This window comes from Furipterus horrens, unplaced genomic scaffold, assembly GCF_987537825.1.
Source record: "Furipterus horrens unplaced genomic scaffold, mFurHor1.1.pri manual_scaffold_10, whole genome shotgun sequence".
Lineage (NCBI taxonomy): Eukaryota > Metazoa > Chordata > Mammalia > Chiroptera > Furipteridae > Furipterus > Furipterus horrens.
The window spans coordinates 24944398-24971033 of record NW_028327180.1 but is presented as its reverse complement, the minus strand read 5'-3'; the positions used below and the strand labels follow the sequence as shown (position 1 = coordinate 24971033).

At 43.9% G+C, this 26636-nt stretch overlaps 1 protein-coding gene across 5 annotated transcripts in view; it reads left to right on the top strand.

The window, feature by feature from the left end:
• The window catches only part of FNIP2 (folliculin interacting protein 2), a 120578-nt gene that overhangs the window by 74118 nt on the left and 19824 nt on the right, over positions 1–26636 (top strand). For 4 of the 5 annotated variants that reach the window (XM_090288754.1, XM_090288751.1, XM_090288752.1 and 1 more), the window contains 7 exons: positions 5472–5601; positions 12416–12617; positions 12919–13007; positions 17186–17332; positions 17451–17620; positions 23324–24650; positions 25514–25670. In XM_090288754.1, coding sequence (XP_090144880.1) covers positions 5472–5601; positions 12416–12617; positions 12919–13007; positions 17186–17332; positions 17451–17620; positions 23324–24650; positions 25514–25670 — 2222 coding nt within the window. The remainder of the gene's footprint in view (positions 1–5471; positions 5602–12415; positions 12618–12918; positions 13008–17185; positions 17333–17450; positions 17621–23323; positions 24651–25513; positions 25671–26636) is intronic. The other variant, XM_090288753.1, reaches the window with a different exon arrangement.

Sequence of the window (26636 nt, the reverse complement as noted above, 5' to 3'; positions counted from 1 at the left end):
TGGTTGCCATTAGAAAATTTCCAAGTGAAGTTTTAGGAGAGAAGGATGACTTTCAGCCCTACCGGAGGCAGTGTTGGCAGGGCTCGTGACCGACGGGACACGAGCGGCGGGGAGTGGGGAGGCACCAGGGCGATTCTCCAGTTTCTAATTCGGGGAAAGAAGCAGAGGATGATGGCATTAACTAGTTGACGGAAAGCAGGAGGCCATCTGAGGAGAGAGATACACAGATACCTTTTTATTAGAAGTGTCTGTAAGTTCTCCAGCTGTGCGTAGTCAGCTATAATTTAGAAATAGGGAGCTGGCTCTGAAGAGGTGGGTTGGAACAGAAGCTGAAACTTGGAAATCTTGCGTGCATGAGCAGAGTAAGGTTCAGAGGGCAGGGACTGAGACCAGAGTCACTGAGCCTTGTTCATCTGTCACCTTGATTCACATTTAGATTCTCTTCCTCATCAGAATGTCCACGCCATTGATGTCCATTCTCTGTGCAACTTCATTTCCTCTTTTCTTAAAAGTAGTAAAATGGACCGAAGGTCAGTATGAGGAAAACTTCTAATATGTACTTTTAACATTTTGTATTTGTTTTAAAATGAACCTGCAGGGTAAGAATACACATCATTGTAGTGTTTAAATAGGCCATGTGTTTGGGCCACTGTGCGGAGACAGGATGGACCCTACACCCAAACTGCGGTGTCAAGGCTGATGGTACCTCGTGTTCACCAAGAGGATATGAGGTTTATTACCCATACAATGAGGCTTTCGTGGGAGCAGGGTAGGCTTCCCAAGCTGGTCAGAAAATGACTTGCGAGAAACAGGAAGGAGACTGTTTTGGGGGTTTTATGGTGGTTACGGTGTACGGTCAGGGTGAGGGGTCCTGCGCATGGTATGAACTTCCCAGCAGCTCCAAAGGCTACCACCTTTCTCATCAGCTGGCCCAGATACGGGGCAGAAAAAAAGGAAGAAGGTGGCAGTGAACTTAAAAGCTATCAGCAGTCAAACATCAAGAAATGGAGTCCGACTCTATTACCACATGAGTCACCATCAAATAATACAAGATGACATCCCATTTATACCTGAACCCTTATTGGCTTAACTGATACAGTGCTTCGTAGAGAGTTGCAGAAGTCAAGAAGTGTGCTGTTCCCGATTGTCGTCTGTGTAGGGAGAAGGCCATGGCACCCTGGTGACTCTGCGTGCATCCCTATGGGCAAGGGCTTGACCTGCCACTTCTCTGAGTTTTGGCGGTACAACTGGTCCTCTGGGGACACAAGAGAATGGGGGCCCTCAAAGGAGTTGCTAGAATGTCACCTGCCACTCACTTTGCCATCTCTCCTGGGCAGTTGACATGAGACGGTTTCTCATCACCTCCAGGGTTCTGATAAGACACAGAGCTCTCTGCCCAGCCCCTGTCACACTAGAGCTGCAGAGCATAAGACTGCTTAGCTGGAGTCCCGCATGGCTGCCCCCAGCAACAGGGGCCCCCACAACTTGCGTCGCAGGCATCTGACCCCTCTGTGTGGGTGTTGTCCTCTGCGGCGTGGGGGGCAAGGGTCCCCAGGAACTGGCACCTTTGCTGCTGCTGCTTCTCGCTGTCTATGTATAAAGTGGTAAACGGTCCAAATCTAAAAATGTCTTGTGTCTTTACTGTCAGCTTTTTACCTTGGCCTTTGCCTTGTTTTAAAAATGCGTGAACTTGGCAAAATGTTCTGCAGCTTGGGCAGAACTCAGTTTCTTCATTTCTTTAAACTGCTCATATTTCAAGGCAGACCTTTGGTATTCTCCTGGAATGCATATTTATTTTGTTCAATTTCACAAATTTGTGCATTCTTCTGCTTCAGCTTTTTCCTTTCTAGACTTGTCACCGTGATTTCAAAACACCTTAATTTTAGAAAATAGACTTTATATTTTGGAGTAGTTTTAGGTTCACAGCAAAACTGAGGGGAAGGTACAGAGATTTCCCAGATAGCCCCCCTTTCTGCCTCATGCGCAGCCTCCCCCATTATCAGCATCACCCCATCAGAATGGTACATTTTCCGGGAATAAATGGGTGCTAGTTGAAGAGCCCTTCTTAGGCAGGAGGATGGAGAAGAAAACACAAATTTTTACATTGGGGGTTAACTAGGTACAAAATTTTAACCAGTAATCTGGTGATAGGATTTTGGCTAATTTTTATTTTCCTACTAGTGCACAAAACTGCAAAAGTTTTTGCAGTCCATGTATGTATTAACAATTTTTTCTAATTACAAAAAAATTCTAAAAAGAAAAGTGATACTAAAAAGTGTTAGACGTAGCACTTTTAAAGCTGAAATTGAGCCTATGAATAATTTAGAAGTCTCACATAATTGGGGATTTCCTTTACAAGCACACTGAGCTATCTGGGAACAGAGCTGGGGCTGGAACGCACCCCACTTAACTCCCATGCGGAAACTCTCCAGCATCCGGGAGGCCCCGGACCCTGTGGCGCAGGTAGTGGGCACCGGCTGGGTGGAGCCCTGCAGCGCTCCTCAACAAGCTCCTCAGGTGCGTGCCTGGGGTGGACCCCAGAGCTCCAGCGTTACAGCGCGCTGCGCTGCCTTTCAGACCGTGAGCCTCACCAGCAGTCAGATGCGCTGAACGTGGATTGAACAGATAGCTGAATCCATCCTTTTCCCATGAAAAATGACAATAAGTTGTGGGCCAAAATTAGGCTTGGTTTTGCATTTGAGAATTGTAACTGTATGCTCCCTTGAGTATCTGATTGATGATTTATGCCACAGTACTTTTCCATAAAAATCTTAAGTAATATTCATACTTTTGTTGAGGAAATGCTGGATAGCTCTAAGCCAGCACTTGAGCTTAATATTTCATTTGTATACCCTAAAAATTACTGTTCAGCAGTTTTTTAATGAGGAAAAAAGGATCAGTCTCTTTTTTATTTTACTTTTTTTGCCTTTCATGTCTCTATTACAAGTCCTAGTTTCTTTTCATAATTAGCTGATTAGCATTAATAAGCATTTAGTACTCCGAAATACCTTAATTAGTCCTTTTCCAAAAACTATCAGAGAGAGTGAATAGCTACTATTCATTGTATGGGGAGCTGGGCTAAATGTTTTATATGATTTCTTTAACAGGAACCCTAAGAAATAGTTCAGTGTTTTTCAGACTTTTCTTTTGTCTGCAACACATGCTAATGCATTTCACATCATGATCCAGTAACAAACATCTTTATATATTACAAACAAGAGTTTTATCAATCAATATTAACACTTTATTATACTGTTTTCTTCTTTATTTAAATGTTGGTTTCGATCCACCAAACAGTTCATAACACACTAGCAGGTCAAGACTCATGAAAAAGACTGAGATGTGGTACTTTATTGTCCCCATTTTACAGATGAGAAAGCTGATAGGTTAAGTCACCTACCCCAGTGTCCCCAGTGTCACAGCTGGTGAGTGGCCGAGCTGGGATTTGAACCAGGAGGCTGAGCTCTTACCTAGTTTACAAAACTGAATTATACAGCAACACAATTTCCAGAATAAATTGGACCTCGGGGGCCTCTCCATCTTGCTTCTGTGATGAAGAAAAAAAGTTTATAATACTACCCTTCAGCTGTGTCCTCCACCTGCCAAAAGAAGCTGATTTGCTCAGCAGAAGACGGGGAGAGACAGGGAACCCTGAAGGTATGGGAGTAGGGAACAAAGATCTTCTGGATCTTATGCAGGGGTCCCCGACCTTCGGGCCACGGACCAGTGCCGGTCCAGACCTGTTAGGAACTGGACCTCATAGCAGACAGTGAGCTTGAATGTAATGCACTTAAATCATCCTGAAACCATCCCCTGTACACCAGCCTGTGGAAAAACTGTCTTCCACGAAACTGGTCCCTGGTGGCAAAAAGGTTGGGGGGCCACTGTTAAGGGGACTTCGAGCTCTTGGGGGTTGGGGCAGAAATGTCTAATTAGGATTTTTTTATTAAGTAATTTTGTGCATCTTCGAGGGAGAACTTTCTCCTATCTCCTTTCAAAATTCTCAGTAAAATTCCCAACTCACTGGTATTTGAAATGTGGGTTTGGTTTGGAGTCTTAAGTCCAGGCTTAAATCAAGGCTCCAACCAGGTCAGAACAGAGGCCACCTGCTGGGGCCAACCACATCTGGGGAACACTTGAGTACAGAAGTGCTAAACATTCAATAAACATTTATTAATTGTCTGTTGTATTCAGGGCGCTGTCCTGGGTACAAGGGACATAAAGCATCTCATAGACCTCTGCTGTGGAAAGAAGCTTGACCTGTTAATGTAAATACCTGTATTTTGTAGCCTGGGAAGTTCACTGATGTTCTTCTAGATGTGAAGTTTCATGCAGGCTGACATATGTGTGTGTGTGTGTGTGTGTGTATTGTCCACTGCTGTATTCCTGTTGCCTAGCACAAGACATAACACATGGTAGACACGTAACATTAGCTTATCGATTGTTGGCTAATAGCCAGGTAACTCTTGTAGTATTTAAGAACTGAGGTTAAAGAGTCAGGTTATTTCCATTTGCCTATAAAAGTGTAAGTAAAAATGTAATAGTCATTTGGAGAAACTACCTCATTAAGTGATATCTGTGAGCATCGCATTCTTTTGTCCTGTGATTTGCTTCTGAAAATGTTGACCAGCCTTCTGTAACATCCCATTTCCTTTTCCACTGGGTTGCGGGACACTTCTGCGTCTAATTCCTTAGCCCTACGAAGTAAAAGGAGAAAGTCTGTCTCCTCCTTCATTCTTCTAAATCATTAGACATCCTTCAGGCAGCTGTGATTCAAAAGAAACCCTTTGCCCACCTGAGAGGGACCAGTTCCTCCCTGTCTGCCAAGTCTGGGCCACTTGTCAGCTCAGACACTGCCAGCCCACATGCGGGTGCCTGATGTTCTTTCTGCAGCAGGAGGAAGCAGAGAGGCTCCGAGGCAAATAGGTGATCCAAGCAGAAAACATTTAAGACTAGAGGCTGGGGGTGGGGGGAGGGAGGAATAAATCTTGTGTATTTGGAGATGGGGAGCAGGGAGGAGTACTTTAAGTGGAGCAGCTACTCATTTTGCCAGATTTTACTTCAAAATAACCAATGAAGGAGTAGTCAAGAAGAGGCAATGTGTGTATGTAAACATTGTGTATGGCATTGGTTACCAGGGTAGCAATATAAATGGTTATGTTATGTGGACCATTTAATGAGAAATGCGCTCTTGCGCTCTCTGCGCCCTGACTGAATGAGCAATAATTACTTTGCATTTGTAATATGGGGCCAGGTGATTGATGCACTTGCTACATCTGTAATGCCTGTTTCTTTCAATTTGTTTTCCTTCTTAAAGGATGTTTTCTTTGCTGTATCTCAGTCTTAAAGAGAAGTTATGTCTCCCCCTATTGGATGTGACTGACAGAACCTGAAAATTTAGGTATTTTTTTATGTCACTGCACAGGACTCATTTACCTCCACTTCTGATTTTTAACTTTTCCTCCCCACAGCCTCCCTAAGCAGCCTTTTGATTACGCCTTTCCCATCGCCCAGCTCCTCGGCATCCTCTTCCAGCAGTTACCAGCGCCGCTGGCTTCGGAGCCAGACCACAAGTTTGGAAAACGGCATCTTCCCCAGGAGGTGAGCTGCGGGGCTCCTCTTACTGGTGCGGGCAGCTTGGTGGGGCCTCAGGATGCTGAACCCGCCCAGTGCTGAGGGCACGGGCGCTGAAATGTTCTGATGAGCTTCGGGAAAGAATAAATAAAAACAGCAACAAATAACTGGCTTGGAAGACACCAGGAAATACCTGGGTAATTGCGTTGTGTATAAGCTGCATTTGCTGTTAATTTAACATGAGTGTGCTTTGGGTTTTAACTGGCTGCCTTCCAGATGTGGCTCTCATGTGTTAGGAGGGTGGAAGGAATCTCTTCCTCACGGGGCCACCAGTGTGGCCTTTGAAAATATGTGAGCTCAAGGATGGTGACATACTCTCTTTGTAAAACTTCAGTTCTTAAACTAAACAGTCATGAATTAGGTTATCAATAGAGGTGGCAACAAGATATTTTCTGCATCATTTCAGTTGATTTTTTTTAAATTACAGTCAGCACTCTATTATTTTACATTAGTTTTATGTGTACAGCATAGTGGTCAGACATTTGTGTAATTGACAGTGATTCCCCCTTGGCATGCTTTTAGACCTGAAGTTTAGTTGTGTGCAAAATGTACACTTTTAGCTTATGATGATGTTAATGTCAGTAGCTTCCAACCTCTTCTTTCTACAACCCAACAGCTCAAAAGGGAATTAAGATAGCTCATACCTATGAAAATCTACATGTAAATTGTTGGGTTTAGTAAATTGGCTGGACATCACCATGTGTTAGGGAATCTGTGAAGGTGTAAAGATGATTTAGGTACTTGCCCGCATTTAGACAGTTTGATGATGCCTACTATAAATAGCGCTATAAAGGCCTGAAATGGTCAGTGCTACAGAGAGGCATAAAGTGCTTTGGGACTCGGAGGAGGGAGAGAACACTTGCTGGTGGTTGCGGGGCGAACTGGGGGTGTCTCCTGAAAGAGATGGTACTGAAGGGACCGGCTGAGAAACCGGGAGTCAAGGTGTGTGTGTAGCACATGGCAGGCTGCTTGTCTCTTCTCCTGCTGCTGTCAGGATTGTAGGGAGCTGGACAAAAAAAAATCATTATAGCTGCATCAGACTGAAGAATGCTCTTTGGTTGATGGACTTTGTGCAGAATGGTCAAGAGCCTGGAATCTGGTGTGGGGAACACGTCCTAGCTCTGCCTGCCATTCGCTAGATGAACGCGAGGATGCGGTAACCTGGATTCTTAAGTGTCGTTTCCTCACCTGCAGTGTGATACCTGCCCTAGTATCAGCCTCCCAGCATTGTTGGAAAAGTTACAAGGGATTAGCAAATCAAGTCAGGCCAGCACGAGGTCTAGTAAATAAATACAATATCGACCTGTATGGCTTACTTACTATTCTTATTGCCATCATTAGCGCTGTTGCTACTGCAATTGCCAGGAGAAGGTGTCCCCCGAACCCCACTGTGTTTAGGACGCCTTCTGTGATTGAAAGGAACAGATAGGTCTTCAGGCGCCTTCCCTTTAGTAAAAATGCTTTTCCATCCCTTTAAATTTGAATCCAAAGTTGAATAGCAATCTCCAACCCAGTCCTCCAAAATTCTTCAAAAAGCAATTTGAATTGAGACCTGGCATTGGGAATGAATGACTCTCTAGTGATCTCACACCTACAATAGATACTTTGGGCTCAAAAATGAAAATGCGGGACCTCTTCTTTTAAAAGCAGGAAAAAGTGCTATTAAAGAGTACTAAAAAACTGTTAAGTTTTCCCTTTATAAATATTTTACTTACTAAATGTAACAGGAGTAATAGTGACACGTGGATAACAACATAAATTGCCCTGGTTAGTGTGGCTCACTTGGTTGGGCATTGTCCCATGGACCAAAGGGTCACAGTTCAATTCCTGGTCAGGGCAATGCCTGGGGTTGCTGGTTCGGTCCCCAGTCAGGGTGCAACTGATCCATGTTTCTCTCTCACATTGATGTTTCTCTCCCTTTCATTCTCCATCCCTTCCCCTTTCTCAGGAATCAATGCAAGATAAAAAATTTAAATAATAACAGATTTATAAATTGCAAAAAGTAATACTTTGGTGTTATAATATTATGTAATATAAGCAATAGTAATAGTGCAATATCTTCATTTATCATAAGATTTTTCTTGGTCACTTTTCTGCAAGTTCATTTGTTTAGGTTATCAAAATTTATACATCAGCCCTGGCTGGTGCGGCTCAGTAGATTGAGTGCTGGCCTGCAAACTGGAAGGTCACTGGTTCAATCCCCAATCAGGGCACAGGCCTGGGTTGCAGGCCAGGTCCCCGTTGGGGACGTGCGAGAGGCAACCAATCGATGTATCTCTTGCACAGATGCATCTCTCATGTATTGATGTTTCTCTCCCTTTCTCCCTCCCTTCTCTTCTCTCTAAAAATAAATAAAATCTTTTTAAAATTTTGTGCATCAATAGATACAATTTGTACATCAATTGATGTATAAGCAATGTTAGTACCTCCTGGCAAATGCAAGATGGCATATGCTTTTGATAATTTTCTTATTTGGAGAAAGCTTTCTGCTGATGCAGCTGTTACTGGAGCTTTGTAGGTTATGACAACATTGAGACAGACTTCTGATCAACTTTCAAAATGTAAATTTTATTACATCTAGATCAGTTGATTCTTGTGGAACAGTTTTTCTAAAAAAGATTTGATTCTTCACTCAAATCCATTTTGTGTAAGTCTGAATTTAATTTTAAATGTAAATTTATACAAAGTTATTTTAATGTTTCCTCCGACATTTCCTGTAACTTAAAAGAAACAAAGTGTATTCATGAGTTGTGTATAATTTAAAATGCCTTATGCATTCTCTCACTGCCTCTTCAACTGTATGAAAATTAGTTTTATACTGGGCTTCCTTGTTAATAATTTCTTCATCTGAAGTTTCATATGAAAATAGCGGGGTTTTCTGTCCAATGCATCAGTCTTTACATTTACTTCTATTTCTAAGCCTGTGGATATTTGATTTATAATGTTGCTGCAGTTTTCCCAACCAGAGATGATAAACTCTTTGAAGAATTTCAGTAACTTCCTAATATACTTTGTTGCAGTATCTCTGCTAGACTTTTACTTTTGCTAGACTTTTACTCGGATTATTTACTGTCCTATGACCCAGGTCAGAAAGTTCAATATTTGTGCAGAGTTCCTAGGGACAGGGCCTCCCACCAGGGGTCACGGCCCTGCCCAAGTCTTCCCTCTCGCCCACAGTTGAGACCATTGCTGCTTCTGCTGCCGCCGCGATCACAGTCGCCAGTCTGGGCCCAGGTCCCAGCCTTGCCGGGTTGGGGCCTTGGGGCACCCTAGGTCGCCCAGACATGTGGGCGTGTGTCTGATTGCCAGGCCAGTTACTCATGGTCTGGGTTGCACGCCCTTGGGCCTGAGCCTACCTGCTCTGTAGTCTGGTATCTTCACTGCTCACACACATGCTTCATTGGCCATCAGACTTCACTTACAAGTTCAATAATAAAACTATTAAGAATTCAAGACAGCAATTGCAGAACACTAAACCAAACCTGGGGCCTTCCCAGAGCAGGCAGGACTCCCTGAGAGGATGCCTGCCTGCGGAGCTGGCCCGGAGTCAGTACCGCTTGGCACTGAGAGTGGAAGCACAGCGGACGCTCTGAGGCGACCCCTGTGCTCGGGAAGATCCTGCCACTGAAGGGATGTTGCAGCGGATGGCCCCCTTTCGGCAGGCGTGTGCGCTAGACGGAAGAACGGTTCCAAAAATATGATGGCCTCTGGCTTTCAGAGAAAATGCACGGTAGTCAATAAAAAAATGTTCTTGCTAAGAGAGTTAAAGGTAGACAGGGAAGATATTAATGATCCTTAAGTGGCGGTTTCACCCTGACACCCAGGCCACGAGGCCACTGCTGTGCCAGGTGGCGGACTCGGGTTCCTGGGTGGGAGTCAGGCTTGAGCATTTAGCAGTCGGTGCTGCCTGCAGTGAGGAGAAAGCTACAGTTTTTATCCCTCCCTGAGGCCACTGGTGGTGCTCTCTAAGTAAGCAACGTATAATGTCCCAGAAAAGCTTTGAACTTGAATGATTAAATGGAACCAACCATGGGAAGTTGCTGATGGGATGTTCTTTGACCCAGAGAAATGGAGATTTTATATGTTCTAAGGTGTCCATAGATTCAACATAACTTCAAAGTTAACGTAAACAATTAGACCAAGCAGTCCTGATATCTAGTGTAGATCATTGAGATGCACTTAAATAATCAGAGTTTTGGCTCTGTTTATGACGTTGGAAGTACTCATAAAGTTTGTAATTGCTTATTCAACAAAATTCCTTATGATTTTTTTTTTTATAAGGAGAAAAGTTAAGTGAGTAGCAGTGGCCTTTCCTAGAGTCCAAGAAATGAGCCTAACCTGGAAGACAGAAACCCTAGGTACTAATCCAGTGTTGTCACTTAGGAGTTTTCTGTCCCTAAAGCAAGTTGATTAATCACTCTGCCTCGGTCTCCACATTTGCAACAATGGTCTATAATAGCTTACCTGGTGGTGACTAAGGGTAAAGATGACATGAAGTGTTTAGATGCATAAATTTATTTATTTATTACTATTTTTTATCTTCACCCAAGGGTATGTTTATTGATTTTAGAGAGAAGGGATGGGAGGGAGAGAGAGAGGGAGAGAAACAGCGACGTGAGAGAGAAACAACAATCAGTTGCCTCCCGAACGTGCCCCGACCTGGACCAAACCCAAAACTCAGGCATGTGCCCTCACCAGGAATTGAACCCAGCATCTTTCGGTTTATGGGACGATGCTCCAACCAATTGAGTCACACTGGCCAAGGCAACACCTGAATTTTTAAAAACATTCTGGAACATTCTTTCATTGTGGAATACTTTAAAAAATATAATTACAGTACCACATGACTTGATCTATCCCAGTTTGAACAGTTGGTCCAAGGCTACAGAATGAAGCTCAGTTGCTTTAGAATTCGGTAGAGAGAGACAGTGACGCAAGTAGGAGCTGCCCCATACTGTGATAGCTATGGAAGTTTTTCAGAAATTCAGTAGGGGGCGCCCTCTGCTACATTAAAGTGGAGGTAGTTATTGTTTACCGGGTAGAGATGAAGATGATGCGTAAATCTGTGTAGGGTTCAGTGTTGATTGTAATTTGATGTTTAAAGACCACATTGGCCAAAGATGAATGGGCTGATACGGTCATTTTGCTTTTGAAAAATAAGGGAAATAGGTAGACAAAAAAGAGCTGCAGGGAAGTATTGGTATCTGCTAAGTTCAGAATTCTCTATATAGAGTAGAAATAAACTGGTGTAGGAAAACAGATTATAGTACAGGGACTTTGTAAAAAAAGAGGGAGCTCTGTATACATGAAGTAAAATTTCAAAAACCGCAGGTATTTTTTTCTGAAGTAGATGATTAGGATCTAGGAATTCCTCTGAGAAGACAGGTGATAGGTTAATATAATGTGTCACATTTGCAGCAGCACCAGGAGATCACACCTTTGCAGAGGCACGTCTGTTAGAGCCTTTTCTGATTTATTGACCGCACCTATGTCTCCGGGATATTGCGTCAAGTCAAGAGAAACACTAACATATCTCTCTGAGGTTGGAACAAGATGTCTATCTCCTTTCATTTAAACATAAAATAGTTTTCCTGACCATAAAACTTTAGATATATGCATGATTTTAAAAATGTGGGCGTACTTGAAATCACAGGCGCAGTGTAGACTGTGAATTGAACACTCGACAAGAAATTCAAGACCAAGAGTAGGAAGCTAACTGCCTCGAATTCTGCGAAGCATAAGTAATTGTTACATTGTAATTTGTAGTAAAGGAAATGGAGGGAGTGGTAATCTCCCATATTTGGCAGAGCTATGAGTGTCAATGGTGGAGTCAGTGAGTAAGAGAAAACTTACTGCATCACTATTAATACCATGTGCCAGGCTAGGTGCTTTCATTTGCAGTGTTATGTCCTTGGCTTTGAGTTCTTTTTAGAAAAAAACAAATTAATTCTCTTATTTTCACTCTTGCTGTTTATAGCTATGTGGCAGTTACTCTGGTTTTTTCAGAATAGTTAAGTAGAAGACATGATTGGCCCATATTTGTGAGGCTTACCCATAAAGGGGATAAATGGTAATGGGGATTAAAAAAAGACAAATTGAATCTATATTCAGGATTTATTGGCTTCATGATCCTCTAGAGTCTCTCAAAAGCATCTTAAGTTTTTTGAGAACTTGGCTATACCAGAAGAGAGGTGGATCTTTGTGTCTAGGGGATTGCCCAGAGAGCTAAATCAGCCTCATGACTTAATCTGAGCATTTATAGGAGTAATTTCATCGAATTTGAGTAGTCTTGGGAAAGTGAGCCTCAGCTACCAGTAAATATTCATATTATGATCCTTGGTGAAATGAAATACCACATGGGGTCCTTTTCTTCCCATGCTTATCTGTTGGTGCCTATTAGCTAGAGAACAAAGGGCCCATGTTTTGAGTGAACAGATATTTCACATCCGTTCCTTAAATACCACCAATCTGATGTAAAATAGTCCAAAGGGAAAGGACTAAGAGTCTGACAAGAGGACATTTGAAATCACTTTCTGATTTTATTTAAGTTTCTTTTCATGTTAGTATAGTATTGGGTTGTAAGCAGGTATTTTCATTTTTCATGACTGGGAATTATAGGAGAGACTGAAATAGACTTAGATCAACTCCTAGTTAAGACTCCAAGTGTTCTGGATTAGTCATCTGAAGTCCTGGATTAGCCATCTGAATGTCATCGCCCCTTGCATCAGTTTATCTTCAGTGTGAGTCATTGATATAACTCTTAAAACTTGTTTCCCTCCAGGTCAACTGATGAGACATTCAGCTTGGCTGAAGAAACCTGTAGCTCTAATCCAGCCATAGTTCGGAGGAAGAAAATTGCCATAAGCATCATCTTTTCCCTGTATGAGAAAGAAGAAGCCCAAAGGGATTTCCAGGACTTCTTTTTTTCTCATTTCCCCCTGTTTGAGTCTCACCTGAACAGGCTGAAAAGTGCAATTGAAAAGGTAATAAGAACATAATCTTACTCAAATAATGAAGCAATTATGGGTCTTTAAAGACGGTAGAGTCTCTTTGTTTGGGTATCAGATTACTTTCCTAGAGAATGTAAATCTTCTGCAGCAGGGATAGGTCCTTTGACACATTGTTATTATGTATCAGATACTGCGTTACTGTAGGAGTGGAAGTTACTGCTTCTTGCTGACTTCAGGCCTCTCTGTCTTGAGTGTTCTGATCATAAAGCCCAAAAGAGAGTGATACAGCAGTTTCTTCGCAGAGAGTAATTTGGCTTGTTTCTCCTTCACGAAGGCCATGATCTCCTGTAGGAAGATAGCAGAATCGAGTCTCCGTGTCCAGTTTTACGTCAGCCGTCTGATGGAAGCTCTGGGAGAATTCAGGTAAATTCACAGTTTTCAAATCCGACAAACTTAAGAGTGGCAGTAGCAGTAGCAGCCATGAATCTAGGGCAACAGAGACCATGACTTGGAAGAATAGGAGGTTTGTAGTTATTAGTCACTTTCTCAGCTCCTTCTTTTAAAAGATGGAAACTAAGAGCAAAGAAGCCAAAAATCTCAGTCATCCAGGACCAAGTTCTCCTCACTACTGCCTGACAGGCAGTCCTTGATATGATTTTTTTTTTAACAGAGTGAATGGCGAGAACTAATATTCTGATGTCTATTATTAGCCTGTTCACATTTCATATCATCCTCACAAAAGCCCTAACAGTAGGCACTATTACCCATTTTACAGGTGTGGAACCTTGAGTTCAAGAATGCTCGTCCAAAGCATAGGTGGAGAGAGAGTATGTATGTCAGGGATGTACACACTCCTGCTCACCAGGACAGTCCTAGTTTATACCCAGTGTCCTCCCATAAAGGTCCTGATCCAGACATTAAATTATATGGCCACCCTAGTGTGCCTTCATTGTTAATTTCTAATTGATGATCTTTGTACTCTGGACACCAGTGTTCTATAGTCCTTGCCCCTAATGTCTGGGTAGAAAGGTAACCTGCTCTGGGTAGCAGGTGGGGTTCTCTTTCACTGTGCTGAGTTGGGATTGTCACACCATTTCTTAGAGCCAGCTTCTCAATGGGGAATGGAGTTCTAGTCCAAAGCAGGCAGGGGCTAATGAGGCCAAACTGTTATTCTATAGCTGAGGGATAAAAAAATGTACAGTTCTTATCATTAGAACATTTTTGTGATGCTGAAGGATTGTGGTGGTGAGCTCTATAATACCACTTGGTGTAAAATCCCCACCCTTTTTTTTTAAATCCTGGACTATGTACAGAGTACTCAAGTAATAGCTTGGTCATTATCTGGCGATAGTTAAGACCTAAGTCATATATGTCAGAAATAGATAGTGTGAAGTTTTACTTTTTGCCAACAATATAATGATTACTAAACCTTCTATAGTTTGTGAGGGTAGCACTGAACTTGCTGGTGCTCTGGTCTGGTCAAACTATAAGCTGGCTTGTACTTGAGGGTCTGGTTGCTAGTTTAATTAGTGTATCAACTTTTCAGAGGTCAAGATCTGAAAGTATAGAACCAGAAAGCCTCACTTACAGTGTACATAGAGAGTTCGCCATAGTTCAACAACCTATTCCTCCAGAAATGGGGACAGAATGAAGTGTTTTTGGAGACCTTAGTTTTAGTTAATGAATCCCAGTTCCATGTGACCGTAATTTGTTATTGCTACCCCTAAGTTGGCAAATGATCTGTTTGTTGCCAAAGTGGAATTCTCTTGTGAAAGATCAAGGCAGCATAGGTCTCATCTATTTTGATTTTGAAAGAGTGGATGAGATACCAGTGGAGAGGCTGAGCTAAGTCATTGTGCTCTTAGGAAAAGCATGTGAGTCATGTAGCTTGGAGTGGAGCTCTTGGAAGAGTTGAGTGACCTGCATTCTCATCCTGACCTTGTCATTCAGTATTTGTATATCTTGTGCAAGTAACATATTCCTCTTGTGTTCATTTCGTAATCTGTAAAGTAATAGAACTAGTCTAGTTAGTTTCTCTAATAGTGTACAGTTCTACAAATTTGATTCTGTTAGTCCATATACAAAGTTAGTATATACTATAGTGAAGGGCCATTTATGTAGTTTTTTCATCTAAAATGAATAGGCTGCTTTGGTTTAGGGAATTAAAGCACTAACCAGAAATTAGAAGTGTTGTGTTGCCCCAGTCACGTTTTTAGTATAATGTATACTTTATTTCTAAGACTTTTGGTCAAGATAGAGGTGTAGGTAGACATGCTTCGACTCCTCACGCAACCGTAGAAAGGATTACAACCAGATCTCAAAAACAAGTAAGAACCAAAACCATCAGAAAATCGAGCTATATGGAAATCTGACAACCAAGGATTTAAAGAAGCCACATTCTTTCAGGCGGATATGAGGGGCGGAGCCAGGGAGCCAGGGCAGAGAGGCGGTGTGGCTAGGACAGGCAGCTGCAGTGGTCGTGGAACAGACGGTCCCACATTCACGTGTCGTGGGTAAAAATTGGGATGGATACCCTGGGAGTGAGTGATCCCAGCCCTAGGCCAGACTGCACAACCCAGGGTTCCAGCACCAGAAAGAAAAAACCCCATTACCTCTGGCTGTAAAAACCAGTGGGGAGTGGGGTGGCAGAAGAAACTGCTGGATTTTCACCAATTAAAGGATCTGCATGGTCTTAGAACATACAAAGACCTCAGGGCAGCAACTGAAAGGGTGCCAATCACGGGAAGTGGGTGAACTGACTGGAAATGGGGCAAGCGCCAGGCAAATAGCCAGAAGCCAGGCAGCGGCATTGTCCCTTCTCTGGGCCCCCCACTACAAATAGAGCCACAAAGAGTTAAGCAGGTACCTTCCTCCTGGCAATTATCTAAGGCTCCACCCCACACAATTTATAGGTACCCTTGCTACATAGGCCACACTACTAAGATGGAGTAAAATCAGCTCTACATAATAAACAGAAACAAACACAGGGAGGCTTCCAAATTGAGGAGGCAAAGAAATATGGCCCAAACGAACAGAACAAAACCCCAGAGAAAGAACTAAATGGAACTGAGATAGCCACCCTATCAGATGCAGATTTCAAAACACTGGTGCTAAGGATGCTCAGAGAACTCATAGAGTATGGCAAAAGAATAAAGGAAGAAATGAAGGTTACACAAAGTGAAATGAAGAAAAATATGCAGGGAACCAACAGTGACAGGAAGGAAGCTAGAATTCAAATCAACAATTTGAAACCAAAGGAAGGAATAAACATTCAACCAGAACAGAAGAATGTAAAAAAACTAGGAGAAGCTTAGGAAACTCTGGGACAATTTTAAACGTACCAACATCCAAATCAGGGGTGCCAGAAGGAGAAGGGAAAGAGCAAGAAGTCGAAAACTTACTTGAAAAAATAATGAAAGAAAACTTCCCTAATTTGGGGAAGGAAATAGACGTATAAGTCCAGGAAGCACAGAGAGTCCCAAACAAGTTGTACCCAAAGAGGACCACACCAAGACACATCATAGTTAAAATGCCACAGGTTCAAGATAAAGAAAGCATCTTAAAAGCAGCAAAAGAAAAGAAGAAAGTTGCTTACAAAGGAGTTCCCATAAGACTATCAGCTGATTTCTCTAAAGAAACTTTTAGGCTAAAAGGAACTGACAACAAGTATTCAAAGTGATGAAAAGCAAGGACCTACAATCAGGATTACTCTATCCAGCAAAGCTTTCATTTAGAATGGAAGGGAAGATAAAGTGCTTCCCAGACAAGGTAAAGCTAAAGGAGTTCATCATCACCAGACCATTATTATATGAAATGTTAGACTTATTGAAGAAAAAGAATATCAAAACTGAACACTAAAATCACAACAAACTCACAACTATCAACAACTGAATCTAAAAAATAAAAACAAAAATAAACTAAACAAACAACCAGAATAGGAACAGAATCATAGGTATGGGGATCATTTGGAGGGTTATCAGCTGGGAGGGGGAAGGGGGTGAAATGGGGAAATGGTGCAGGGATTAAGAAGCCTAATTGGTTGGTGCAAAATAGACAGGGGGAAGTTAAGAATAATATAGGAAAGGGTGAAGCCAAAGAACTTATATGCATGACCCATGGACATGAACTAAGGGGGGTGAGATTGCTTGAGGGAAGGGGGGGTACTGGGCAGAGGGGGAAAAGGGGGAAAATTGGGACTACTGTAACAGCATAATCAATAAAATATACTTTTAAAACAAGGAAAAATTTTTAAAAAGCATACTTTAGTCCTTCCTTTATTTCTTTACTATAAAAATGGGCATGAATTCTGATAGAGGCATTGTGAAAATAAATTGTTTTAAAATGAATATTTTATATCAAGGGTTGAACGTCTACCTTTTCTGTAAATGGTCTGTGTTACAGCTCTTTTGCCTTGTCCTTGTGCAGAGCAGGTGACAGTCAGATTTGGCCTGTAGGTCATAGTTTGCAGACTCCTATTTTACATTCTGCATAAGTCCCTTGAGCCCTCCATAGATTCAGGTCACTGTTATCTCCTGTATTCCTTCATATAAAGATTACCTAAAATAATATTTGTGACAGTTTTCTCTTTTCTCTTTTCATAGAGAGACTATCTGGAACTTATATTCTGTTCCAAGAATAGCGGAACCCGTATGGCTTACCATGATGTCCAGCACTTTGGAAAAAACGCAGCTCTGCCAGCGCTTTCTCAAGGAGTTTACACTTCTGATAGAACAGATGAACAAAAACCAGTAAGCTTCAGCCCTCTGGAGCCTGGTGTGCCTGTTCCGTGGCCAGTGTATGTTCTGTCTGTGACATGCCTCTTCCTGCATTGACTCATCTGGTTGTATTGTCTTCCATTTCTCAAAGGTTTTTTGCTGCCTTACTGACTGCAGTGTTAACCTACCACCTGGCCTGGGTCCCGACCGTCATGCCTGTTGATCACCCTCCCATCAAAGCCTCCTCAGAGAAACGCACCTCTCAGTCAGTGAACACGCTGGCCAAAACCCATCCTTATAACCCTCTCTGGGCGCAGCTGGGTTAGTACCTGATTTGATCATTCAGAGATTATATGGGATGGGACGGAATAGGGATAATGCTAGAATTTTTAGTTGGTGTTAACCATCTAATCCAGTGATGCAGGGTTAGGAAGGAGTTGGCCCACAGATTTCTAATTGTAAAGCTACCAATTTTCTCTTCTTTTTCTGCTAGGAACTTCGTTCTACTCTTTTAAAGCTGTGTAGGCAAATTGTGCTCTCCCATACAATGTGGCAACTCACCCTAGAGCAGGGTTTTTTAATGTTGGCATTATTGACTTTTGGACCCGATAAGTCTTTGTTGGGTGGGTGATGGGGGAGCTGTCTTGTGTATTATGGGATATTCGGAAGCATCACTGGCCTCTGTTCCCTAGCTGCCAGTGAAAAACCCCTCCAAAGACGTGACAATCAACAAGTTCTGACATTGCCGAGTGTCCCCTGGGGTGGGGAGACCAGACACCCCCTGACTGAGAACCACTGCCCTAGAGGATGGACTGGATAGGAGAAAAATAAGACAAAAGAGCAGTAGCACACTATAATTTCACCACCTTTTTAATTTTAGCTTAAATCCAAAATCTTTTATTTCTCTACATTGCTTTCTTACAAATAATTGCAAGTTAATTGGTGGCATTTTTCCCTCAAAGCTTTATACTGAGACATGGTATAGGGATCTAATGCTTTGGCATAGTTGGGCACAGAGTTTTGGACTTCTGAGACCAATTTTGCAAATTTTGGGTTCATGTGGAGGAGGTATACTCTAGGACCTCTCATTTATCAAATGTTGAGAGTGGCAAAGTAACACTTACACACTCTGTGTTCCAGACCCTGTGTTAGTTGCCAGGATACAGAGTTGAATGGCATGCGCTGCTTAACTCAGTCAGCATCTGCCTAACAGAGGCAGATTGGTATTCAGATGATTTCAGGATGTCCTGAGTGAGTCGTCCTTTGAGGTGGGTGTGCAGAAAGGAAGCGAGAGACAGACTGTAAAGTGTAGTGGCTCAGATGGGGCTGCCAGAGCCAGGACTAACTACCCAAGTCAGATCCAGTGTCCACGGGCAAGTGACTTAGCCTCCCTGTGCCTCCGTCCCTTCATCTGTAAAATGGTAAAAATAGTTCATGATTGCTGTGGGAATTCGTTAGTTCTGTATAAAGCACCGTCGCTGCTGGTGTGCTGATGAAAATATTAGCACTGGAGGGGCACCAAGAGTTAAAGGGAGAAAGTGGAGGGGCTGTTTGAGGAAGGCATACTTGAGGAAATGTTAAACTGGCATTTTCCAGAAAATGAATCATAGGCTGTGGAAAAGCATTCTAACATAGAAAACAGCATGTTTTAATAACAATAATGAAAGCTGTCACTCTGAGCCAAACACTGTTTCAAGTGCCTTTTACATGTGTTAAAGACATGTGTTAATTAGACTCTTTTCCAAACCCATCACTATTGCTTTCATTTTATAGACAATAAAGATGTCTTGCTCTTGTGCCCTGGGTCATGAGGTATGTAAGAAAGAAAGTACCTGTCTCGCTGTATCACGTGTTAAATGAATTGATGAATTTATGGACATTAAAATGGATGTAATATGAGCAATCAGTCCTGAGCTCAGAAAAGTCTTCAGAGCGTGCCTAACTCACTCCGGGACATCCGTTCTTCCAGGGGAGGGCAGGGCATACATATTGTTCTTGTTACGGAACAAAAGCCCCGAAGAAAGGTAAGTATCATGAAGTGGTCACCTTGAAGGGAAGGGATCTGGATATTAAGGAAACATGGTTACATGCTGCTGGGTCACCCGTTTAAAAACAATGCTAATTAAACAGTATGCATTTAACTAGATAAATGTATTTATAATTAGACATGCCTCTCATTTGAAATTTAACTAATTGAGAGCCATTAACTTCCTTTGTTCAGCTTAACAAGGCAAAGTCCCTATGGGCTTTTCAAAGGAGATCATATATTATTGAGTCTCCCATGCTCCCCTCCCCCAAATGGTGCAGCAGCATCTGGCTGTTGACAGAGCAGTGTAAGGCAGGGACCAGGGGATGAGGCCCTGGTGCGGAGTCATGCGGTAGCTTTGTAGAGCCAGGTGTAAATGAGGGTTGAGTTTCCACAATTATTTAAATAATTTGACAGGGGAAGGTCCTTATTTCAAATTATGATTATATTTCATTAAGTATTTCCAAGTCCGAGTCAAAAGGAAAATATAAATTGCAGGGAATTTACACTGATGCAGATATAATTTTAATCCAGGTTCCTAAGTAACAAAAAAGATTCTGTGTATCTTGAATTATTTCAAAGGCATAGCCGAGAGCCTGGAGGACCGGTACCACAGTGCCCACTTCTGCCTGGTTTCTCGGCACTCCCAGGGCAACTGGGAGAGAAGCTGGGAGCAACAACAAGCCCTTCACATCCACCGTGGGCTCCCTGCTCAGGAGCTTAGCCAACTCACTTGTGCCCAACACGTACTCTACATATGGGTTTCCAGAGTGTGGCTCACCACCGCTTAGTGGGTCGTGGAAGCCGCTTAGTAGGTCAAAAGCGCCTTTAAAAAGTACAATAGAACAGAAAGTATCAGAGTGATACACTTGTGTTTTGTGAAGTGTTTGCTGCAGAGGGACTGTGAGGTTGTAGTCTAAAGCATCTTTCTTGGGGTGGGTTTACAAAGTTGGAGAGTCATTGTCACCACTGATTGAAGGAGTCATGTGGGTGTCTTTCTGACCCTAATGACCTCAAGGATTTGTGGAAATGAAAAGCAGCTTTTTCTCCTTGAAAAAAAGGGTTTGCAATTACTGGTTTCAATTACTATAAGCAAAATAGTCTGACATTTCTTCATTTTTCCCTCCAGAAATTTTAATTGCATGTTCCAGAATGCAGTGGAATTAAACTTCAAATCAATAAAATATATAAGGAGAAAGTTCCCACTTGCTCAGAAATTAAACAGCCACAGTTAAATAACCGATAAGCCAAACAATACTTGACAAGAGAAATTACAAAATAGTTTGAAATAAATGATAATAAAGATGCAATAAATAACAATGTTTAGCATTAGGGCAACAGTGTTTAAAGGGGACTTCATAGCATATACATATTTATTAGAATGCAATCCATGAATAAGCAGCCCTTTAAGATACTTAGTTTCTCTCTTTATCTCCTTTTTCTTTGGTTTCTCCCTCTGCCTGCCTTTGCTTCTCCACCTCTGTGTGCCCCCCCCCCCCCCCCCCAGCTTTCCATCCTCATGTCACTGCTGCTGAATTCTCTCGGCTCTCTCCTCATTCCCTGCCCCCTCCTCACCCTCCTCCCTCTCTTTCTACTTCCTGCTTCCATCTTTTCTGGTGTCTTCTGTCTTCCTCTCTGCCTTGGTGTTTTCTTTTCCTACAAATGCTTTCCCTCTCTGCTCCCCACCTCCACCTCCCCTTTCCTCCCCTTACCCTCTGTCCTTCCCCACTTCCCGCCCTCGTTCCCCCCCCCCCCCCCCCCGCTCACGGTCTCCTCTCTTTTGGGTTCACTCTCTGTGCTCCCCCCATTTGCCCTTTCCCTGATCTCCCTTGTTACCCTGGCCGCACCCCCCCCCCCACACACACACACTTTGCTGCAGACTCTGTCTTTGGCCTTTCTCTCTTTCATCTGTAAACTCTTGTTACCCACCCCTTCTTTTTTTCTGACTTTCTCCCATTTTCTCTTTTTCTTAAATTTAAGTTTGTATTTTAAATTGTGCTTTAAAAGGAGGCACAGAACATAACATTTATCATCTTAACCGTTTCTAAGTGTGCACTTCAGTAATGTTAAGTCTTCATATGGTTGTGCAACTTGCATTCATTTTGCAAAATTATACTCAAGAGAACAATGGAATCTACTCTAAAAGTGGTAGCTTCCTCAGTCCGGGGCTCAAAAAATTCCCTTAGAGTTCAAGGTCCAGTAAATCTTTTAATATTACAGGTCTGTTATTTTAATGATGCATTACTTTTATGAAGTTTGGTCCTAAAGTAATGGCAGTATCCACACACATTGCTCTCATTACTTTATAGAGTTTAAATGATTATAAATTATATTTTTAATAGCTGCCTTTGTTATACTTTTTTCCACTTAACAAATTCATTATTAAACTATAAAATGCATTGAAAAACAATATTGTCATTCTGAGGGGCTTTTCCTCTTGACTTTTTTTCTTAGACCAGATTTTGAGTGTGTAATGCTTATCTTTATTAACATTGAGGCTGATTTAACAAGTGTCCCGTCAATGCCGGACACAGCTGTGATGCCCTGCAGCCGTGAGTGATGTCCTCACTGGGAAGTAACAATAATAAGTTCTCAGTCAGGAACCTTTTCTCAAACAGCAGTGTTTGCCCTAGCGTCAGACTACGACTCTGAGTTCCTCTTCTGAATTCTTGGACGATTTCTCAGTCGGTTGCAAAGCCTCAAAGATAAAGCTTTATTAGCCTGTCATCTGGTCTTTGTAGAGAGAGGATTGTTTAATATCATTTCTGTCCTGTACTTTTCCTTGGGAGCAATAGCCTTGCACTAGGGAACAGTCTCCAAGGAGGCACTTCCGACGGGTTCCTCAGAGGAGCTACTTCCTGGTGGTTCCCATAAATTTTCCCTCAGCCTTAATCTATCAATTTAATTAGTTTTATCTACTGTGTGCCCTTATTAATGGCTTCCCTCCTCTCTCTAGAGACACTCCTCAGATGGGTTCTAACTTCTTGAGTTCTTATTTATAACAAGTACCATGTTTCTCCTCTTCTTTATTTAGTATGTTTTCAAGTTTTGATTTATTTCAACATTTGGATTATTCCTGTGATGGTTTCTAACTCAGGATTGTTATGCAGAGATGTAAATGAGCTAAATCCATGTAAAACAGTACTACACCTGCACAGTCTGTAAATGTTAGCTTTTTGTGGTAGTTGTCATCATTATTATCAAAGTATCAAATATATAGTTTACCAAATGCAGTAATTTTAATAGGCACTTGACCAACACTTTTGATGAAAATCTTATACTGCTGAGTTCATTGACATATTTGCCCTTCTTCTGCCTTTAAGCCATATATTCATGGTTCTTTAGCCAGTTTTTAATCAACTTGTCAGGATGTAACTTATTATACATGTTTTGTTTTGTTTTGTTTTTTTTCCAGTAAAATTTTCATGTGAAGTAATAGAAATATTCAGATTCATTTATATTTAGAACCATAATATTCATGACTAAGTGATTTTCTTCTTGTTAATCAGATTGATTCTACTTGGTATATGTTTGTATATTGAGATAATTCTGAACAGGCCATTTCATTACGTATTGATTCACTGCACTTTGGTCCAGAGATCCCTGACTTTGCATTTCACACCAAGGCCTACTGTATTGTCCAGGGCTTCTTCTAAAAAGTCAATTTTTTTCTAGGATCCAGTATTTGATTTGGTCACATATTCAGGGCTCTGGCTTCAGCCTTCCTTGGGGGTTTAGGGGTGGCCAGCCAGGGAGCTGCATGGGCACGTCTCGGGAGGGGCTGTGTGTACCAGCACATCCCCTTGCCCTGACAGCAGCAGGCCGAGCCCGTGCCAGGCCTTTCTGGACATACTCTCCACCAGGGAGGCAAAACTAAAACACCGTCGTTACTAGGAATTACCTCTTTGCCTCAGTCAGTTGTGTGAAGAAGCAGTTCTAGTTTGGGACTCTTAGGCATGCTCACCTCTGATTGTCTCTGTGTCCACTTTGCTCTGTAGGCGACCTCTACGGGGCCATCGGCTCTCCAGTGAGGCTGACGCGCACTGTGGTGGTGGGGAAGCAGAAGGATTTGGTCCAGCGCATACTTTACGTCCTGACCTACTTTCTCCGTTGCTCAGAGCTGCAAGAGAACCAGCTGACCTGGAGCGGGAATCACGGAGAAGGGGACCAGGTGTTAAATGGGAGCAACATCACGACAGCCTTGGAGAGGGGAGAGGTGGAGGAGTCCGAGTATGTGGTTGTCACGGTGAGAAGCGAGCCCGCCCTCCTTCCCCCAATCCTGCCACTGATGGAGGCTGAAGGAAGGAGCCCTGGGCCTGAGGGCGTGGCTGGGACCCCAGAGGACAGTGACATCAGAGACCTGTGTCCCAAAGCTGACGAAGAAGGAAACATGTGTTCTGTGGCCTGCAGCCCAGGATACCAGGACCCAGCCCTGGACAGCTCTTGGGAACCTCAGGCTGCATTTTGTAGGGAGGAGGAAAGTGAAAAAGAGGTCCCACAAGACAGCTGTTCCAGGCGCTCCAGCTGTGACGGTTCAGGGGCGGGACTGAAGATCAGCGAGGAGTGGAAAGGGGAGATGCATAAGAGGCTACCAGACCGGTCCGCGGCCCGGCCCTGCCCGGACAGACCTTCCTGGGAGAAGCCTCACTTGGAAAAGGTCACTTTCCAGATTGGAAGCTCTGTATCTCCGGAGTCTGACTTTGAAAGCCGCACCCAAAAAGTGGGGGAGCGGCTGAAGGCCTGTAGGCAATATTCAGAGTTAGCCCGTTGTCCTTTGGTTGAACCCAGGGTGGCCACTGACATGGCTCAGGACCAGCAGGTTTCTAGGTGCTTCTTCCCGCCTGGCTTCCCACAGAATGCCTGCTGTCCTCAGACTCAGTCATCAGACGGGGATGAAGGAGAATTTGACAGGGGTTATGCTGAGGACAGAGGCATCCGCACGGAAGCTGCTGCTGGTGCTGCCAGGCAGCCCGACCCCCCCGATCCCCCCACTGACTCGTCGGTACCTAATGCCAGTGTGGCCAGGACTGGACAGAGAACATGGGAGAAATCCCGAGGTTTGTATTCGAAGGAGGAGGGGCCTTTGATGGAGCCTGGCAGGTGTGTACAGCAGGACTTGGGCGTCTCGGTTGCTGCAGGTGTCCCCTGTGGGGGTGCCACCGGGACAGGTGACTTCAGGACTGAAGGAGACATTCCCAGAAATGAAAGCTCCGATAGCGCTCTCGGGGACAGTGACGATGAAGCATGCGCATCAGCTGCACTGAATCTGGGTCACAGCGGTGACCGCACTGATGGGTCCTTAGAAGTGGAGCTGCCTCTGCCCAGGTAACGCTGGCCAGCCGGGACGCAGAGGGAACTGGGTTCAGATACGACCGTGATCATGTTAGCTACAGTTGGCTCTTTATACATAATGGGTTTTTTTTTCCTTGAAGTATTAGAAATGTTATCAAACTGGTATCGTTTCCAGCCTGCCCTTTCTCCAAGGACAACCACTGGCTGGGTGCACCCGAGCGCTCTCAGTAAGGAGGCAAGTGGGTGCCTTCGCAATGATTGTGACGTTTTGGAGGAATGTAGGGGGCACGGTGGAGGGGTTGTTTGGAGCAGGGGCTACTGTTCTGTCATCCGGGCGGAGCCGCGCGGCTGGTAGCAGATGCCGGCTTCAGAGGAGGTGGATCACACTCACTGGGCAGCTGCCCGCCCGCCCGCCGGTCCGAGTGGCGCGAGGCGGCTGGGAAACAACACCTCTCCCTTAACACTCCATCAGGTCGATTATTTGGTCTGTGATGACTGAAAGCACTAATTAGAGACTTCTTCTGTGCTGCTGCACTGTCGTGGGCGCCGCCCTGCGCAGATGTGTCGAGTTCCTGAAGCCAGACTTTTGGCAGGCGCCCCCTCGGTAGACGCTCTCTTTCTTCACTCCCTTGACACAGACCGCCTGGTGGATGTTCCGTATGAGATACAAGAACCAACTCGTAACCAGCCGTCAATATACTGTTTTCTTCCTACTACCTTTAGAAAAAAGAAAGCCCCTTTTACTTCTCCAGCCCCCTCCCCTGTCCCACACCAATGATCCGCTTCCCAGAGGCCCACCCTGAATCTGACCTGTGTATTGGGCTTTTGTTCCAGCTGGAACACATGTAGAGGGTCCATTTTTAATTGTGTATTCTAACGGACCGATATTGTTTTAGGTCCCAGAGCATCAGCAACCCAAATGTGAGAAACTTTGGCCGCTCCCTCCTGGCGGGTTACTGCCCCACGTACATGCCGGACCTGGCGCTGCACGGGACCAGCAGTGACGAGAAGCTAAGGCAGTGTCTGGCGGCAGACCTGGTGCACACGGTCCATGTAAGTGATCCCAGCTGGGTGCCCCGGCTGCCGACAGTGTGTCAGCCAGGGTCCTGGCCAGCCACAGACCGCTGCAGACTGAACAGCGTGTAATGAAGAATTGTGTACAGAGATATGGGCAGAGTTGTAGGAACCAACAAGGGTTGGGGAAGCACCCCGGGATCAGCAGCAGCTGGGCTGGGCCTGAAAGGGTAGAGCAGTGGGCAGTGAACACAGAGCTGGGACAGGAAGAGGGGCGGCCCGGCCTCAGGAGCCCTGAGGAGGGCAGGCGGCTAACGTCTGACATCTCTCTCCTCCAGCTCTGAGCTCTTCTGGTGCCTCCCGGTGGCTGGGCCCAGCTGGAAGCCAGAGCGCAAGGTCATAGCCGATGCAGACACAGTCCTGTGGTCCACAGAGGTCAGCCTCCTGGGGCCCACAGAGGACAGAGAAGGGCAAAGAGTTGGTCCGGGGGCGGCTGGGGGCGGATAGGCCAGGCAAACAGAATAAACGGCACAGATGGTGACAATTATATGCCGTCACGGGCAGGACCTAAGAGATGTCACATATGGTTTGCTTTTTACCCGATCCTTACAAGTTCCTCAGAGTAATTGATTTTAACTGATTTGTCATTAAGTTTACTTTGATGGCTGCATGAGGACGACTATATAAAGATTAACAAGTCTTATTGGAAAATTGCCTCGTGGCTGCCGTTCAGCGCTTTTCTGCTATCTGCAGCGTGGCAGAGGCTGAGCAGTGAAGGGATCTGTGCTCATCTCATGGGCCTGTTTTCAATCGAGCTGCTATTGGGCAGATGTGCAAAAATAGATGTTTTGCATTGGAAACGTATTGTATCTTGTGCAATAGGGAAAGTCCTCGTTACATTAAGAAAACTGGAATTTGGCTTGTGGTCTTCCTCCTCACCCAACAAGTATTTTCTGGGAGGTGAAACGGAGGTACTGTGTTTTATCTTTGGCCTTGAGCACCTCC